Here is a 19,603-nt window from a genome sequence, read left to right on the forward strand (position 1 = left end):
ACCCATCTGGATGCTGCAAAACTGGACCCTTGACCACTTTTCATTAACCTCCTCACCTGAGTCCTGGGATATGGCAACCTATAGCAATTTCCCAGGACAAATATTCTAGGAACATAGCACTTAGTTTGTTTCCTGGAGACTATGAAAACAAACACGTTTCTCTCTGCCTTTATGTTTCTCAGATTCTGGAATTTATTTGCTTGTTTACTTAGATTTAATCAAAGTAAACAAAAAAAGGAATAGAGACTCAAAGAGGCTGACGGACTTGACTGAGACCACATAACTCTGAAATGAGGAGCCTGGAAGCTGACCCCAGATGATTTGGCTGTGAAACATGTTCTGTACACACCCCCCACACCTCCTGCCCTCCCAGCACTGTACTCCCACTCCCATAGTTCATATCAAAGACCCTAAAGCACCCTAGAAATTAAGCTTCATCTAAAACAGAAAAGAAAATTTTTATGGGTATATAAAATTTTTAAGAATTTTATTTATTAATTTTTTTTCATTTTTATACAGTTTTTAAAGGTTACTTTCCATTACAGTTCTGAAAAGAAAATTTTAATAATAGGTCCACTCTAGCTTGTTAAGTAATTCTGTTTCTTTGGAAAGAGAAGCACATGTGTGTAATTTAACCACTGCTCTGACCGCAGCTGCTTCAAGCACCTTTGTCTCTCATGTTTTGATCTTGTATCTTTATCTTTCATGTAGTGACATTTCAAGTGCCAGAGAGCCTCACAGTTCAGTTCAGTTCAGTCGCTCAGTCGTGTCCGACTCTTTGCAACCGCATGAATCGCAGCACTCCAGGCCTCCCTGTCCATCACCAACTCCCAGAGTTCACTCAGACTTGCGTCTATTGAGTCCGTGATGCCATCCAGCCATCTCATCCTCTGTCGTCCCCTTCTCCTCCTGCCCCCAAGCCCTCCCAGCATCAGAGTCTTTTCCAGTGAGTCAACTCTTCACATGAGGTGGCCAAAGTACTGGAATTTCAGCTTTAGCATCATTCCTTCCAAAGAAATCCCAGGGCTGATCTCCTTCAGAATGGATTGGTTGGATCTCCTTGCAGTCCAAGGGACTCTCAAGAGTCTTCTCCAACACACTTGGACTATTCACAACCTTCCAACAAGTCTCTTTGGTTTACCTTTTTTGCCCCTTTTAAAAAATTCTAAAAGTAATTAATGTCAGCTTCCTCACAATTAGCACCATTTAGCACTTTCTAACTGGTCTCTTCCTAGAGAGAGAAATGACTTGCTAAATTTTTTTTTTAAATAATAAACATCTGAAAGCTTCTTACTCAAAAGAAATGCCATGTAACTTTGCTCTTGACTGAGACCTGGACAAACTATTAAAAGTGCATATCCTTAGATCTAAGGTGGTCTGGAAAGACATACACACGCAGAGAGAGAATTTTTCCTCCACCAGGTTCCCTTGGCAACCATTCCATGAACATCTGCCAACACATCTTTAAAGCTTGGCTGTGGTGTGTATGTTAATTTTATAGATATGCTTAATGTTGCTCATTAACTTCACAGTTTGCAGATTCTTCCAAATTCTCTTAAGGGGACTTTGTACCTTTGTGAAAAGCTTAAAATACCAATAAAACCAAAGTCTTCTTCAAGTGGTTTCTTATAGTGATTTACCTACAAATCCCTCCGGGTTCTCTGTCACTTCAGTGTTGCGTCATCACTGTTCGTTTGTTTAACTGTGAAGGAGATTGTGTGAAGCTTAGAGAAAAAGTTACCGTATTTACACTTCTCTGTTGTAGTCATTGGACTTCCCTGGTGGCTCAGACGGTAAAGAGTCTGCCTACAATGCGGGAGACCTGGGTTCGATCCCTGGGTCGGGAAGATCTCCTGGAGAAGGAAATGGCTACCCACTCCAGTACTCTTGCCTGAAAAATTCCATGGACTTGTAGGCTACACTCCATGGGGTCACAAAGAGTCGGACATGACTGAGCAACTTCAATGTCAATGTCAATGTTGTAGTCATAGCATACTTTCCCATAGTGGCTCAGATGGTAAAGAATCCGCCTGGAATGCAGGAGACCTGGGTTCAATTCCTGGGTCAGGAAAATCCTCTGGAGACAGGAATGGCAACCCACTCCAGCATTCTTGCCTGGGAAATCCCATGGACAGAGGAGCCTGGCGGGCTACAGTCCAGTTCAGTTCAGTCGCTCAGTCATGTCCGACTCTTTGCAACCCCATGAACTGCAGCACACCAGGCCTCCCTGTCCATCACCAACTCCCGGAGTCCACCCAAACCCATGTCCATCGAGTCGGTGATGCCGTCCAACCATCTCATCCTCTGTCGTCCCCTTCTCCTCCTGCCTTCAATCTTTCCCAGCATCAGGGTCTTTTCCAATGAGTCAGCTCTTCTCATCAGATGGCTAAAGTATTGGAGTTTCAGCTTCAACATCAGTCCTTCCAATGAACACCCAGGACTGATCTCCTTTAGGAAGGACTGGTTAGATCTCCTTGCAGTCCAAGGGACTCTCAAGAGTCTTCTCCAACACCACAATTCAAAAGCTTCAATTCTTCAGCACTCAGCTTTCTTTATAGTCCAACTCTCACATCCATACATGACCACTGGAAAAACCATAGCTTTGACTAGATGGACCTTTGTTGGCAAAGTAATGTTTCTGCTTTTTAATATGCTGTCTAGGTTGGTCATAACTTTGCTTCCAAGGAGTAAATATCTTTTAATTTCATGGCTGCAGTCACCATCTGCAGTGATTTTGGAGCCCCAAAAAATAAAGTCTGATACTGTTTCCACTGTTTCCCCATCTATTTCCCATGAAGTGATGGGACCGATGCCATGATCTTTGTTTTCTGAATGTTGAGCTTTAAGCCAACTTTTTCGCTCTCCTCTTTCACTTTCATCAAGAGGCTCTTTAGCTCCTCTTCACTTTCTGCCATAAGGGTAGTATCTGAGGTTATTGATATTTCTCCTGGCAATCTTGATTCCGGCTTGTGCTTCTTCCAGCCCAGTGTTTCTCATGATGTACTCTGCATATAAGTTAAATCAGCAGGGTGACAATATACAGCCTTGATGTACTCCTTTTCCTATTTGGAACCAGTCTGTTGTTCCATGTCCAGTTCTAACTGTTGCTTCCTGACCTGCATACCGATTTCTCAAGAGGCAGGTCAGGTGGTCTGATATTCCTATCTCTTTCAGAATTTTCCACAGTTTATTGTGATCCACACAGTCAAAGGCTTTGGCATAGTCAATAAAGCAGAAATAGATGTTTTTCTGGAACTCTCTTGCTTTTTCGACGATCCAGCGGATGTTGGCAATTTGATCTGTGGTTCCTCTGCCTTTTCTAAAACCAGCTTGAACATCTGGAAGTTCACAGTTCACGTATTTCAGAAGCCTGACTTGGAGAGTTTTGAGCATTACTTTACTAGCATGTGAGATGAGTGCAATTGTGCGGTAGTTTGAGCATTCTTTGGCATTGCCTTTGGGTTACAGTCCATGGGGTCACAAAGAGTTGGACACGACTGAATGACTAACACTTTCTCTTTCATATCTGAGGAAAACAAGGATGCTCTGTTAGGTATATATATATATATATGCATCGATTTTTATGGGAAAGTTCTGAAAAACTGGAACTGAAGCTTTTTCTTTTTGATATATTTAGCATCATTTTGGTGTTCAATAACTGCTTCAATTCTGATTTCTTTTGAAGAGTTAAAGCATTCTTTTATTGTAAATTGGTTTGAATTTTTTCAGAAAAGTTTCCCCCAAGATAAGCAATTATATTTTCAAATAGTACTTTTAAAGCTACATCGACATGATTTCTGCTGTCATTTAAAAAGATTGGGATTGTGTCAGTATCATTTGCTATCAGATAACTTTTAGGTGTGATCATAGAAACCCAGTTAAATTATTTTGCTTGGGAGCACTTGTTTATATGTGTAAGTTGTACAGTTGAATCAGGTAAATCCAGCAGTAGTTTTTGGTTTATTCTGGGATGTTTACCCTAAATAAACCCTTGATTAGTTGCAAGAGTATAATGAGTTTATAGTTGCTTTTATAGCATAACCTGTGTGGGGAAGCAGCCTCAGAAAGCCTCATTTTGTACCAGGTATAATAGCAGAGAATGACTTCTGGCATTTAACTTATTGGTGAATAGACAGACTTAACAGCATCTTCATTCAAAAAGTCATAGCAGGTTGTTGGTATTTGAGTACTGCATTTTCTATTTCCATTATACAGTGCTTCAAGTACAGGGAGAGAAGGCATCCTGTCACTTGAAAAAAGATATGTCATACATGTATATATCATGTATTCTATGTACATTATCATAGCTTCTTTAATTGCTGTACTTCTGTGAATGTTTATCGTGTATTTCTACGTTCTTGGCAATTTGGTTGTTGCTTAGAAAGTGTGATTAACGAAATGATCTACAGTTCCATCCTCTTTATATATCTCTTATGGGAAGGGAGAAGAATCCACTGGTTTATGGCACCAGAGATCCTGGCAGCCCTGCCAAGACATAAGTTCAGGTATGAGAGGGACAGACACAAGGGGTTGAGGTGAGAGAATATTCTGTGTGCAGAGCCTGTGGAGATGTGATGGGGAGTAAGCTCAAAGCTTTTGCCCTGCAGAGTGTGGCCAGCAGGAGGGTGCCTGGGACCAGCACTTACTCACTTCCCGCACCAGTGCTTTCATCCATGTTCCAAACTGAAGCTGTGACCAGGAGTCGTCACTGAGCCATCTTTTCATGAGATTCAGGTAGGAGTCAGTTGCTAGAGACTGCAAAACACAGAAAGGCGCAAAGTGGGATCCTAAGTTCAGGGCTGCAGCAGCAAACATATCTTATGGGCTTTTTCAAGTGAGTAGAAGTTCAAATGGAAGTTTGGAGATCATAGTCCTCCACTGATAATTAAGGTACGTGTTTGTGAGGAAAGTCTCACATGGGTGGGAATTCTGTATCAGATGTTGTAACCTCAGGTTAATAGAGAGGCTTTAGGGCACCTCTTGGTCAGTCAAGAGCAAAAGGTGGTTAACTAGAGAATGGATGCTGAGGGGACCATCAGGGCAGCCAGAAGACACTCATGCCAGCCTGTGTGTCCCTCTGACACACGCCTGCATTTGTCCCTTCTCTTCTGCACAGAACACCAAGCTGAATATTATTTTTAGAATGAAACCCACACAAAAATTGTCAAATGCTTTGAGCTCTATTATATATTATGGGCTTCCCAGGTGGCTCAGTGGTAAAGAATCCTCCTACCAGTGCAGGAGACTCAGGAGACATGGATTTGACCCCTGGATTGGAAGGATCTCCTGGAGGAGGAAGTGGCTACCCACTCCAGTATTCTTGTCTGGAAAATCCCATGGACAGAGGGACCTGGTGGGCTACAGTCCATGGTTTCATAAAGAGTCAGACACAACTGAGCACACATGCATGCATTATGTATTATATTATACAGACAATATGTAAGAATGTGATATAATATTTATTTAATCTATATAACTATATATAATATAACATATAATGGTAATATTATATAATGCAAGTAATATATTAATACAGATTCAATTCAGTTCAGTTCAGTTGCTCAGTCGTGTCTGACTCTTTGTGACGCCATGAATTGCAGCACACCAGACCTCCCTGTCCATCACCAACTCCTGGAGTTCACTCAGACTCACGTCCATCAAGTCGGTGATGCCATCCAGCCAGCTCATCCTCGGTCGTCCCCTTCTCCTCCTGCCCCCAATCCCTCCCAGCATCAGGGTCTTTTCCAATGAGTCAGCTCTTTGCATGAGGTGGCCATAGTACTGGAGTTTCAGCTTTAGCATCAGTCCTTCCAAAGAACACCCAGGACTGATCTCCTTCAGAATGGACTGGTTGGATCTCTTTGCAGTCCAAGGGACTCTCAAGAGTAAAGTTATGTAATTAATATACTATGCATTGACACTAATATACTGATATTGGTATCATATTTTAATATATTTGCATCCTATAGTGATATGACTCATATTAACATATAGATTATATAATGCATGATATTATAGATGATGTCTAATACTGTAATAGAGCATCACTGCCCAGGCAGCCCTTAGCACACAGTGACGCTGTGCACCATTACCCCCAAGCAGCCAACTGTCAGCGAGCAGCCCTTAGTGAGGGCATTTTCAGCTATGGCCTGTGGAGTGGTAGTTGTCAAGCAGAGAATGAGGTAAGAAGTGGATCCAAGCCTTCTCCTTGAGGCCCTCCAGCTCATTCGCCATTGGGCCAGCGGATGAGCCAGGGGCCCAGGCAACAGGCTGGCGGCTGCGTCTATAGGGCTCCAGAGCTCTCGCCAAGGCCACCCAATGGCCAGACCCAGGCCTTGAGGCTGCAGTGACCCTCTCCCCCATCACCACCTCTATGACCTCATGGCAGCAGCCATCTGCATAGGACAGTCTGTGGGACCCAGCTCCCGCCATTTGGGCCGCCCGAGGAACCTGAAAGCCAGCTGGGTCCTGGGCGCCTGGCTCCCTCAGCCATCACAGCTGGACAGCGTCTGGGGACCTGGCCTGAGGAAGCCACCAGCCTAGATCCTCTTCCTCTCAGCCAGGACTGGACCTTGCAGGATGAAAGTCATACCTTGGGACCTTTCTTGTCAAAACAGAGTAACATTGGCATGGTGGAGTTTTACAGGAATGTCGTTAGCTGACTGTGACCTGACCTCAGGAACAAAAAGCTCAGACACCAAGAACTTTACAACTCATCCCTCACCTCCCTCACCTTTCCTAGAAAAGGGCTTCACTGAGAGCTTTGGGGGAATTTGCGGTTTTTAAGGCATGAGCCACCTGTCTTCTTGCACAGCCCTGAATAAACCTTTCTCCTCCACACTCTGATGTTTTGGTATTGTTTGGCCTTTCTGTGCATTGGGCACACCGACTTGTGTTTCAGTAACAAAATTACACAGTCTATAATATTATAGATATGTCTCTTTTAGAAAATATATAATTTGCTTAAAGGATACAATTCACTATTTTTTTTAATCAAACCGTTGAAAAACAAAGGAAAAATACAATGAGTCCCCTACATATGAATGAGTTCCATTCTAAGAGCACATTCATAAGCCAAATTTGTTCATAAGTCCGACAGAGTTACCGTAGGTACCCACCTAACACAACTGGCTATATAGTACTCTACTGTAATAGATTTATTATATTTGTCTCACAAATGATACATTAAAAAAACAAAAAAGAAAAAAACATTTTTCATCTTACAGTACAGTGATCTTACAGACATGTGAACTAACATGATTGTACATGAGAATGCACATTCACACGATTCACTAAATTTTAAGAAGAAAATAAAATTGAACAATGTAAGATGCATATGCACTCTATGAGACCAGAGAAAATAAATGATAAGAAAATGCTAGTAAAATAAAATGCATTCTTGTTTCATCAGATATCTTACAAAGTAAGATAAACCTTTCATATTTCCAGAAGAAGTAAAGTAAGTGGATAGAAAACTGCCCCTTTACATAGCCAGCCCAGGATATACCTATAATTGCTGTATAAAGAAGTGGCAATTCTATATATACAGATATTGTTAAAAGTTAGCACCAAGTAGTATGGAGCAGAATCTCTTCAAGCAAAGGTCAGGTAATGTTTTAAAAATAACCTCCCAGTTTGAAAATATTTTCAAATGACTAATTTTTTATATTTTGACGTAAGAGATGGTAAGCTGTTGTGACTCCCTGAATTTGAGTTAAATATAACTAATCACAGCGCTGGAGACTGAATCCAGTGACTCGCTTTTCTGCTTTTCTCACTGATGGTCAGCAGCACAGGGCATTTGGGCAGCTTGGACTGAAAGCCTTTGCTTGATCTGCTGGTGGAAATGGACTTTCTTTCCACAGAGCCTGATGGGCCAACCCAGCAAACACTGGGTTCCCAGCAAGGTGGATTGCTGTGGAAATCCACAGCTCTAAACACCAAAAGGGAAGAAAAATATTAAAATCCCAGCATTGAGGCCAATTTGAGGGAGTATAAAAAAGCATGAAAAATGGTCAGAGGAAGCCAAAAACTTCACAGAAAAAAAAACAAAAAAAGAGAAAATGATAGAGCCCATAGATTTCACTTTTCCTTCCATGATAGTCAGATCTTTTTCCAGTAGATGTGAAACTGAGACTTGGTGGCTGTTCAGATTGAGATGAGCATGGTCCTCCCAGCTGTGTTCCCGGTGAGACCCACGGAAGGGGCTGCGATCTGGAGCAGTACCCTTCAGCAGGTGACTGTAGGAGAGATGAAGAATGTCGATTGCAGAGTTGGCATGAGAAGTTATGAAGTAAATGTCTTCTATCATGTGTGGGAAAAAAACTAAAGACATAAATTGCTACTTGAAGATAAAAGGGGAGGAGAGGAGGCATGGCCCCTCGGTGTCCCCAGGCAGTTCTGCTAAGTTCTGCGCACCTGTGAAGGGTGCACTGCGATTCCTTCCTCTTGCTCCTGCTGTGGTCTTTGCTCTGAACTTGCTGTGTGGGTGCCTCCTCTCCAACCAGCAATTTGAACCAGACTTGTCTCCTTTAGTTCTAAGTCTGTGGGCAGATAGGAGATGATGAAAAGATCTGGACTAAAAAATAATGTTTGGTGTTCTACCCACCAAGCAGATATGCTCTTTGAAAATGACTTGGTTTGTGCCCACAGAGTCAAACTTTTCAAATCTGCCAAGAGTAAAGGAGTTCTGAATTATAGGGGAGGAAGAATTCCTAAGCACTTGTTTTTTCCTTCTTGATTCTACCACTGGTCCATGAGAATTTGAGAAGCATGCTGTAGAGGCAGTAACTGAATTCCTGATCATGAAATAATGCTGAGTAAGAGTGTGAAACAAGAAGAGGTCTGAGCACACACTCCCAGGGTCCACCCACCATGCGCTGCAGAATTGGAACCCATGATGGATGCAGCAATACTCAGGGTTTTCCAGAAAACAGAGCCAATGAGATGTATGGGCCTATAGGAAGAGATTTATTCTAAGGAACTGGCTCACATGATCATGAAGACTGAGAAGTCCCAAGGTCTAAAGGGTGAGCCGGCAAGCCGGATGTCCAGGAGAGATGATGGTATAGTTCTAGTTCAAACGCTGGTAGACTTGAGATCAGGGAAGAGCTGACATTCAGTTCAAGTCTGAAAGCAGGAAATGCCAATGTTCAGAGGCTGGTAGGCAAGAGGAAGTCTCCCTTTTCTCTGGGGGAACTTTTTGTTCTCTTCAGGCCTTCAACTGATTGGACAAGGCCCACCCACATGAAGGAGGGTGATCTGCTTTACTCAGTTAAATGTTCATCTCCTCCAAATCACCCTTACAGATATAATCAGGATAATGTGTTTTTTATGGAAGTATAGTTGATTTACAATGCTGTGTTAGTTTCTGTTGTATAACAATATGATTCAGTGTGTGTGTATATATATATATATGTATATATATATATATATTCTTTTCCAGTATGGTTTATTACAGGATATTGAATATAGTTCTGGGTACTATACAGTAGAACCTTGCTGTTTATCTATTTTATATATAGTAGTTTGTATCTGCTAATCTCAAACTCCTAATTTATCCCTCTCCCACACCTTCCCCTTTGGTAACTGTAAGTCTGTTCTCTATGTCTGTGAGTCTGTTTCTGTTTTGTAAATAAGTTCATTTATGTCATATTTTAGATTCCACATATAAATGATGAAAGTGTATTAGTTGCTCAGTTGTATCTGACTCTTTGCAACCCCATGGACTGTAGCTCACCAGGCTCTTCTGTCCATGGAATTCTCCAGGCAAGAATATTGGAGTGGGTCTCCATTTCCTTCTCCAAGTGATATTGTATGGTGTTTGTCTTTCTTTTTCTGACTTCCTTCACTTAATATGATAATCTCTCATTCATGTGGCTGTAGATGACGTTATTTCATTCTTTCTTATGGCTAAGTAACAGTCCACTGTATATGTGTACCACATCTTTTTTATCCATCTGTTGATGGATATTAAATTTGCTTCCATGTCCTGCCTACTGTAAATAGTGCTGCTATGAACACTGATGTGCACGTATCTTTTCAAATTAGAATTTTCTCTGGATATATGCCCAGGAGTAGATCTTACTGCATATTTAGGTCTAGGGCCATTTATAGGGTCTTCCTTTTCTCTGCAAAATGAGATAAATAAATAGTATGTAGTGCCCCACCTCTTCTCAGAGGGTGAGATAGTTGGATGGCATTGCTGACTTGATGGACATGAATTTGAGTAAGCTCCAGGAATTAGTGATGGACAGGGAAGCCTGGTGTGCGGCAGTCCATGGGGTCGCAAAGATTCAGACAAGACTGAGCAACTGAACTGAACTGCCCCACCTCATGATAAGATCACTCCCCTGGTTGTCTTTTAATGGGAATAAAATTGTTTGCTGTTGAATGGATAATATAAGTGTTTCTATAAAAATGATACCCCAGTGGGACATTTCTGAAACTTTCACTCAATTTTGCTGTGAACCTAAAACTGCTTTTAAAAACAAAGTCTAATTTTTAAAAAGGAGCTAAATCTAGACCTACCGAATGGGTGGGCTGTTCCTGCTGTTCTTTATTCATATAAATAAAACAAATTGCAAAATTTTAATACATACGACACCCCATTAGTCTGTAAAAATTACCTAACCACAGTGATGTGTTTTCACATCCTGTTACACCAAAAGAAGTAGCTAAATAATCTTTTTCAGGTATATAATTGCAGAATATATACTAGGCTTCCCATGTTAGAAGAAATTCAAGTGGTAGAACCCAGGGCATTGATTATAAGAAAACTCTTTTCTTTTTTTACTTAATTTTTATTGGAATGTAGTTGCTTTAAGATGTTATGTTAATTTCAAAGTGAATCAGCTCTATGCATAAATATATCCCCTCTTTTTTGGATTTCCTTCCCGTTTAAGTTACTACAGAGCACTGAGTATAGCTCCCTGAGCGATAAGCTCTTTACTAGGTCCTCACTAGTGATCTATTTGATACACAGTGCCGTAGTATGTGTGTGTCAATCCCATTCTCCCAGTTCATCACTTCTTCTTTATTCCCTGCTTGGTGTCCATACCTTTGGAGAACTCCTTTCTTCTGTTTATTCAGAAATTATTGCACTTTTTCCAAATCTCCGTTGCTTTTGCCTTCTCAGCCAACAGTGAAGAGAAAGCAGAAATTGTGTAATCCCAGTGAGTTGTTAGTGAATGTTGCATTACATGATCATGTAAATGGTCAGTGTGCAACACCACAAAACACCTTCCCACTTGTCCTGTTCTAGAGGATTTCTGCTATGAGAGTATTAATTCATTTATAACTTCCCTTACCACTGGGACAAGTAAGACCCAGCTCCATAAGAAAGCAAATGTGCTGTGAATCCGCATTAAGATAACACTGATAAGATTGGCAGGAATCAACTAGATATGCTTTGTAACGCCATATGCCTGATTTTCTTGATGTTGATTTTATCCCTCTTTTGGCAGTAGTTTTCTCTTCCTATAGTAGGGAGTAACCAGGTTCAGTTTTTGTAGCGCTTTTTTTCTCTACAAGATTTTTGAGAGATTTATTTGGTGCAGACCTTATGTAACTCCTGGGTCTAGGGTTCTTTAGCTATTCCTTATGGTCATCTAGCCAAAAACTGCATTAACTCTGTGATACCAACCGGGCCCCTTGAACTCTTTAATCAGTAGAAATCAAGAAGAGAAATTCAGTCAAGACTTTTTTGGGAAGGCTGCAGCGTGAGGGATCCAACAAAACCAAGTAACAGGTGCTTTTCCTCCCTCCCAAGGAGGGGCAAGCTGGTTCCTTAAATGGGGTAACACCTGGGGCAGGTCCGTGGGCTGGGCAGGACACATTGCTTAGATAGTCTGCCCACCTGCTTGGTGGTACTGTGTGCAGGGACTGCTTTTCAGTCATGTCTTCATGATTACCAGCACAGCGACCCTGAGCTGTACACGTCCATGTTCGTCACAGACTGTTGAACAATTTTGCTGCAAATCTCCATGCCTGCAGGGTCCTTGTGTAGCAGCCTGAGCCTTGCTTAGGCTGTGTTTACCAGCAACACTGGGCAGGATCAGAAAGCATTGTGTTTGTTGCACAGTGTTAAAGGAATAGAGATTTTTCTCTCAATTATTGTTGGGGGGTGCCAGGAGGAGCCAGGAGGAAAGGAGTTTGTTATAGGCAGTGGTTTTGAAGAAGATAAGGAATCATGTAAAGTAAAAAAGAATTGCTAAGAAGAGAACATTTCTGGTTAAAACAATTTATATTTTGGGTGTAGATCTAGAATTTTTTTTCTAATTAAAAAAAATTTTTTGGCTGCACCTTATAGAATGTGGGATCTTAGTTCCCCCATCAGGGATCAAATTTGTGCACTCTGCATTGGATGCACGAAGTCTTAACCATTGGACCACCAGAAAAGTCCCCAGTCTAGAGTATCTAAGCATATCCCATGAATGCTTTCTACCGCCCTTTGCTGTTATTACAGAATCGCTGTTGGAGTTCCCCAGTTAATAACCAGTTCTCTGTTGCTCTGTCCTTCTTCCAGAGGTCACCCTGAAGGTCCACATCAGTGATGCCAGCACCCATCAGCCTGTCCCTGATGCGCTCATTGAGATTTTCACCAACCAGGTCTCCATTGCCTCTGGTACCTCAGGGACAGATGGCGTCGCCTTCATCAAATTCCAGTATAAGCTAGGCAGTCAGCTGATTGTCACGGCCACAAAGCATGCCTACGTGCCAAACTCTGCCCCCTGGAAGCCCATCCGGTTACCTGGTAAGGTGGTCTTTACCTTTCTCTAAAACAGGGCATATAATCAGGCTAGGGGTGGAGTCAGACACAGAAATGATTTTGTAAGCGTTAAGTCAGACAATTAGGAAAATACATGTGCATTCTCTGCCGTAGTTTTTGGCGCCCCTTATTTGCAGGGAAGGTGGAATCTGGTGTGAAGCTGGTTGGGCTCCACGTTGCTATTCATACAATGGAACCAAAGCCTTTTCTACTCATTTCTCCACTGTTCCATTCTGTAAATGATGGGTCATAACCAGCCAGTAGCATTGAGACAGTGCTCTGAAATGAGGCTTCCTCATCTCACTTTAGCATCTGAGAGCAAGGCTGCCAAAAGGTGGGCATGATGGCCAGACTGTCTTTCTCTGTCCCACCTTCTTACCTGCTCAGGAAAAGCACTTCTGGTGCACCTCCACTCTTAATACTCCATTTCACTTCTGGCGCGTCTAATCACCAAATGTGTTGTGGCGTTTCCACACATCCAGCAATGTGTCGCCGAGTCTGCAACCCCAGCCGGTACTTGCTAATTTACCAGTTTATTATAAAGGTTAGTAAAGGACCAGCCAGATGAAGATATGTGTAGGGCAAGGTCTGTGGGAAGAGGCGTGGAGCCTCCATCCCTGGCCAGCTGTACCTCCTCCTAGCACCTCTGGTGCTCACCAACCAAGAGGCTCACCCAACCACATCCTCTTGTGTTTTATGGAAACTTCATCATGTAGGCATAACTGATTAAAGCATTAGCCATTAGTGATTGATTCAACCTCCAGCCACTCTCTCCTCCCTGGAGGTCAGGGGGAGAGGACGGTGAGACTGAGAGATTCCAGCCTCTAGTCACATGGTTTCCCCTGGCAATCAGTTCCCCTTCTTAGGTTATCATGAAGCTTTCCAAAAAGTCATTATATTAACTGAAACTCCCCTTGAAAGCCCCATTCAACTGATACAAATAACAAAAGATTCCTTTATTGCCCTTATCACTTAGGAAATTCTAAGAGTTTTAGGAGCTGTGAGCCAGAAATGAGACCCAGACCAAATATATATTACATATCATAAATCACAATATCGCATGACTTTTCACCCCTGCAAAGCAGTTGACCTACCACCAGAGGCAAGGATGGTGCCCGACATGAGTTCAGGTGGGGATGGGGTAGGTGGGAGCCGCAGATGGTGCCCCCTCTGTCCCTTTACTTCAGACTCCATCTAGTGCCTGGACCACATTATCTGCCAGCACATTTGTTGCCAGGATGGACTTTGGAAACCAGATGACCTGGATTCTGGCTCCAAATCTGTGCTTGAGCCCCTCTAGCTTTGATGCCAGTCTCTGCAAAATGGAGCTGATACCACCTTGTAGAGCAGTTCTGAGTAAAAAGTATTTATCATAGGTGCACTCACAGGGTCTAAAACATGGTAGGTGCTCAATAAATGCATAGCACCTAACACAGTGCCTGGCACAAGGCCAGTATTCGTGCTCACCTCTGCACCACAGGACCTGCCCCATCAGGGTTCCCATTGCTTTGGGGGCCCATGGAAGCTAAGTGTGGTTATGCCTGTCTCATCCAGCCCCAGCACCTACCCTCATCCACAAAATTCTCTTTAGTTCAGTTTACACCTGTCAAGTACCTACTATATGTCAGACACTGCCCTGGCCACTGAGAATACAAATCTAGAGACTCAGGACTTGCTTCTAGGAGGTTTATCCATTAGTTATAAAGTCAGCCACAGAAGCCAGTTCCTCCTGATGGGATCAATACTCTGATAGATTTATGTGTAGATGGGGATGCTGGGGAGGACAGGTCCACCAGCCTACATGAGCGAATGAAGGAGTTTCCGGGGGAGGCTAAGAGGGCAGCTGAGTCTTGAGGATGAATAGATGTTAGCATCAGAAGATGCTTGTAAAAACATACAGATTCCAGGACTCACCCATTTGACTGGACAGATTGAACAAGGAATCTGGATTTTAATAAACAGTTCCTACTCCCGTCTAGTCAAGGCTGTGGTTTTTCCATTGGTCATGTATGGATGTGAGAGTTGGACTGTGAAGAAAGTTGAGCACTAAAGAATTGATGCTTTAAAACTGTGGTGTTGGAAAAGACTCTTGAGAGTCCCTTGGACTGCAAGGAGATCCAACCAGTCCATTCTAAAGGAGGTCAGTCCTGGGTGTTCTTTGGAAGGACTGATGCTAAAGCTGAAACTCCAAAACTTTGGCCACCTCATGCAAAGAGTTGACTCATTGGAAAAGACTCTGATGCTGGGAGGGATTGGGGGCAGGAGGAGAAAGGGACGACAGAGGATGAGATGGCTGGATGGCATCACCAACTCAATGGACATGAGTTTGGGTGAACTCCAGGAGTTGGTGATGGACGGGGAGGCCTGGCGTGCTGTGATTCATGGGGTCACAAAGAGTCGGACATGACTGAGTGACTGAACCGAACTGAACTGAACTCCCCACAATAACCCCCATCCCCCAGGTATTTATGGATAAAAATGTTCACTGTAATATGGGACCACTGCTTTGAGAGATATGGAAAGTGGGTTGGAAATAGGTACAATTGAGGAAATCCTTTAGGAACATTTTAGAGAAAAGGAGATAAACCTGAGGAATATTTAGCAGGCAGAATTCAGAAAGCCTTGGAGAATGGGTGGGAGAGATACAAGGGAAAGAAAGCTGAATGAATGTGAGTTGAATCTCGAATTTCTGGCTGGTGATGGAGTGGATAGAATAACAGATGAGCGATGGGCCACCTTGTGGTTCCCTAAAGTTGACTAGATTAATGCTATTGACTGAAAGAAATCCCTTACTCCTTCCCTGTGTGTATCCCTGTCCCCAGGCTTGGGGCTCCTACAAAAGTGGGTGGAGGTGGGGGTGGAGATGCAGGAGATGGGAAGGAAAAGAATAAGTGCTGGGGTCATAGTCAATGATGAATATAGCGTAGATTGGATTTAAGCTGCCTGTGGGACACCAAGCATGTTCAGCCTTTAGTTTCCACTTTCTGGCTATTATGACTGATGTTGCTATGAACGTTCATGTACAAGTGTTTGCATGAACACAGATTCTCAGTTCTCTTGGCCATGTACCTGTTCCTGGGTCACATGGTGACTGTTGAACATTTGGAGGAACCCTGGATTGTTTTCCCAGCACCAAGGTCCATCCTTATCTTTGTCAGAGCACTTTGTCACATTCTGCTTGTCATGTAGCTATTGGTTGTGTGTCTTAGCCTCCTTCTTATGTAGATCCCTTAAGGGCACAGACTGCCTCCAACAGTGGTCTATTCTGCACCTCTAGCTCTGGGCCTTATATATGATGGCAGCTAAATAAATGGACTGTGTACAAAGAGGGGTCATGTCCATGGCCAGCCCCTCAGTGAGCCCCTCTGGCACTGTCCAGAGCCAATTGTGCTGAGTATTGGGTTGGCCAAAAATTCATTTGGGTTTTTCCGTAACATCCTACCAAAAACCTGAATGAACCCAATAATTGCTCTACTTAGTATTTGATATTTCTGGCTCCTAATATTTTCCTTGAAAGTTGCTTTACCTCTCTAGGCCTTACTTTCTTCCTCTTTAAATGTAGAGACTACTCTCTCAATGGGAGAGTACATTACCATGAGAGTACATGTACATTACCATATGTAAAATAGATAGCCAGTGGAAATTTGCTATATGACTCAAGGAGCTCAAACTGGTATTCTGTGACAACCTAGAGAGGTGGGATGGGATGGGAGGTGGGAGGGAAATTCAAGAGGGAGGTGACATATGTATACCTGTGGCCGATTCAATCTTCCCCATTGGCTCAGCAGATAAAGAATCTGCCTGCAATACAGGAGACACGAGTTCAATCCCTGGATCAAGAAGATCCCCTGGAGAAGGAAATGGCAGCCTGCTACAGTCCACAGGGTCCCAAAGAGTCAGACTCGACTAAGTGGCTTGAATCTGAAGCAAATATGACATATGTTCAATGTGGATGATGGAATCACAGATACCTATGGCTGATTCATGTTAATGTACGGTAGAAACCAACACAATATTGTGAAGCAATTATCCTCCAGTTAAAAAATTAAAAAACAACAACAGCAACAACAAAAAAAGACATAGGAACTTAGGCCCTGATGGTATCTAAAAGGCCTTTGAACTTAAGTCTGTGAAGCATAGAGGTGAAGATCAGACTCCAGAGTTCAAATCCTGGCTCCAGTATTTACCAGATTCAGGATCTTGGACAAGTTAATTCCTTATCTATAAACCTGTCTCCTTACCTGTCAAAGGGACATGTTAATAATACCTCTTTCAGAGAGCTGTTTTCAAAGTTAAATAAATTACCCAAATTAAATCACCTAGAATAAAGTCTGACATATCAGTGAGGGTTCAGTAATGTTAGTGATTATTGTTATTCCATACTACATTGATTGGTTTTTTTTTTTCATGTTCTACCCAGAAGCATATAGGTTTTTTCCCCCTGGCCACACCTTGCAGCATGCAGGATCTTAATTCCTCATCCACGGGTAGAATCCAGACCCTGGCAGTGAAAGCACTGAGTCCTAACTACTGTTCAGCCAGGGAACTCCCAAGAAACATGTAGGCTTTGTGAATTTCTAGGTTGGAAGTCGAGGTCTTTAAACAAGAATTTTAAAGTAGCACAAGTTCTGTCATCCTGTGTTCAGTTGTTTCAGTCATGTCCAGCTCTTTGCGATCCCACGGACTGTAGCTCGTCAGGCACCTCTGTCCATGGAATTTTCCAGGCGAGAATACTGGAGTGGGTTGCCAATTCTTCTAAAGAATATAAAATATGTAGTTAACTGTTGTAGGCTAAGCAGTTGTTATATGAGAGACTGCAGGACTCGTGGAGTTCTGAAAGACTTTTGCTAACAATACTTAAAGACAAACTGTTTCCTTTCTCTCTGTTTATGATAATTCTGACACCTAGTAAGTAGGTTTTCTTCTCAAACCAACCAGTTCTCCTCTCTGGATACCAACTGGGTGTCTTACAATTCAGTTCCATTCTGACAGTTGTTCAATCACTCAGTTGTGTCCAACTCTTTGAGACCCCCTAGACTATAGCACACCAGGCTTCCCTGTCTTTCACCATCTCCCAGAGCTTACTTAAACTCATGTCCATTGAGTGGTGATGCTGTCCAACCATCTCGCCCTCTGTCATACCCTTGTCCTCTTGCCTTCAATCTTTCCCAACAACAAGGTCTGACAGTAGCTGTCCAAAATTAGCCCAAATGCTGTCGATTAAGGGTTCAGTCCCATGAGACTGTGCTCTCATTCAGACACAGGCCCTAAGTGGTCACCTGTACTTCTGACCAATCAGCTATAAATCAGAGGTTCCCATGAGCCCCTCCCTGGTTTCTTTCACTGTAATGACTCCCAGAACTCAGGAAAACAATGACTTACATTTGCTGGTGTATAACAAGTATCACAATGGATGCAGATGAACAGCCACATGAAGAGGTGCAACAGGGTGAGATCCGGAAGGGACCTGGTCATGGGAGCTTCTATCCCCGTGGAGCTGAGCTGCACCACCCTCCTAGCTCATAAATGTACCCACCAGCTTGAAGTTCCCCAAAGCCTGTACCTTTGGGACTCCCATGGTAGCTTCCTCAATCATGGCAGGCGTGATCAACCATGAACTGAACTCTCCACCCCATCTGTTCTCTCTGGATGATGGGAAGTGAGCCTGAAAGTTCCAAGATTCTTATCATGGTTTGATCTTTTTGGTGACCAGCCCACATACAGGAGGCCACCCAGAGTCTCCTCATCAGATCAGAAAGATACTCTGGTGACTCAGGAATTTGAGCCAGGAACCAGAGGCAGAGAACAGATATATATATTTATTATTATGTCACATTACTAAAAAATCAATGTTGTTGATTGATTTGAACCCAGAGAATCCAAAGAATGCAGAGTACTTAAAAAATTGGCACGGGCACTTTGATTTAGAAGTCAGAATTTCCTCAAATCCATCTTTGTTTCCGCAGTATTTTCTTCACTAAGCCTGGGCCTGCTTCCAGAGCGATCCGCTACCCTGATGGTGTATGAAGACGTTGTCCAGATAGTCTCAGGATTCCAAGGTATGTCTGATACTTAAAAAAAGGAGTGATGGTAACTTTGGGGCCAACTGTTAAAGTGCGAGGAATGGATAGTCAGGTCGGGATGGCCACGAGCATGTCCACAGCTGGACATAACGGCTCTAGTCCCTACGAGTGCATGGACACATTGGCATTTCGGTGAAACTGTTGGCTGTGGCCTTGTTTGTTATCAGCCCCGCCTTGAAGTGCAGAGGGGTAAGAAGAGGCTCCGCCCTCTTTCACACCATGTCTCTCTCTCTCTCCAAAGGTGAGAAAATTCATCCCAGGGTCAGAATCCAGACCCTGCCTGGGCCTCACTGATCAGTGGATAGGGTCACTCTGAAAAGGTTCATAAGCATTTGAGTATATAGAGTTTCAGGGGATTTAGTTTGTTTGTTTGTTTTTAATTTTTTTGGCTAGGCCTTGTGGCTTGTGAGATCTTAGTTGCCTGACCAGGGGTTGAACCGACACCCCCGGCAGTGGAAATGCAAGTCCTAACCACTAGACCCCCAGGAAACTCCCTAGAGTTTCAGTTTTGCAAAATAGGACAGTTCTGGAGATCCGTTGCACAACAGTGTAAATATACTTCCCATTGGTGCACTGGACACATAAAACTGGCTAAGATGGGGAATTGCCTGGCAGTCCAGTGGGGTTAAGACTCTATGCTCCCAATACAGGGGACACAGATTTGATCCCTGTTTGGGAAACTAAGATCCCACATAGCACGGCTCCCCCCAACCCAAAAAAAAACAAAACTGGTTAAGACAGTAATTTAATG

At 43.0% G+C, this 19,603-nt stretch overlaps 1 protein-coding gene across 1 annotated transcript in view; it reads left to right on the top strand.

Annotated features, from left to right (window-relative positions):
* FAM171A1 (family with sequence similarity 171 member A1) overlaps positions 1-19,603 on the top strand; it is a 125,900-nt gene that overhangs the window by 58,856 nt on the left and 47,441 nt on the right. Inside the window, exons 2-3 of the mRNA XM_040248978.1 lie at positions 12,527-12,754; positions 18,736-18,828. Coding sequence (XP_040104912.1) covers positions 12,527-12,754; positions 18,736-18,828 — 321 coding nt within the window. The remainder of the gene's footprint in view (positions 1-12,526; positions 12,755-18,735; positions 18,829-19,603) is intronic.

The sequence above is a fragment of the Oryx dammah genome, unplaced genomic scaffold (assembly GCF_014754425.2).
Source record: "Oryx dammah isolate SB20612 unplaced genomic scaffold, SCBI_Odam_1.1 HiC_scaffold_10, whole genome shotgun sequence".
NCBI classification, from domain to species: Eukaryota; Metazoa; Chordata; class Mammalia; order Artiodactyla; family Bovidae; genus Oryx; species Oryx dammah.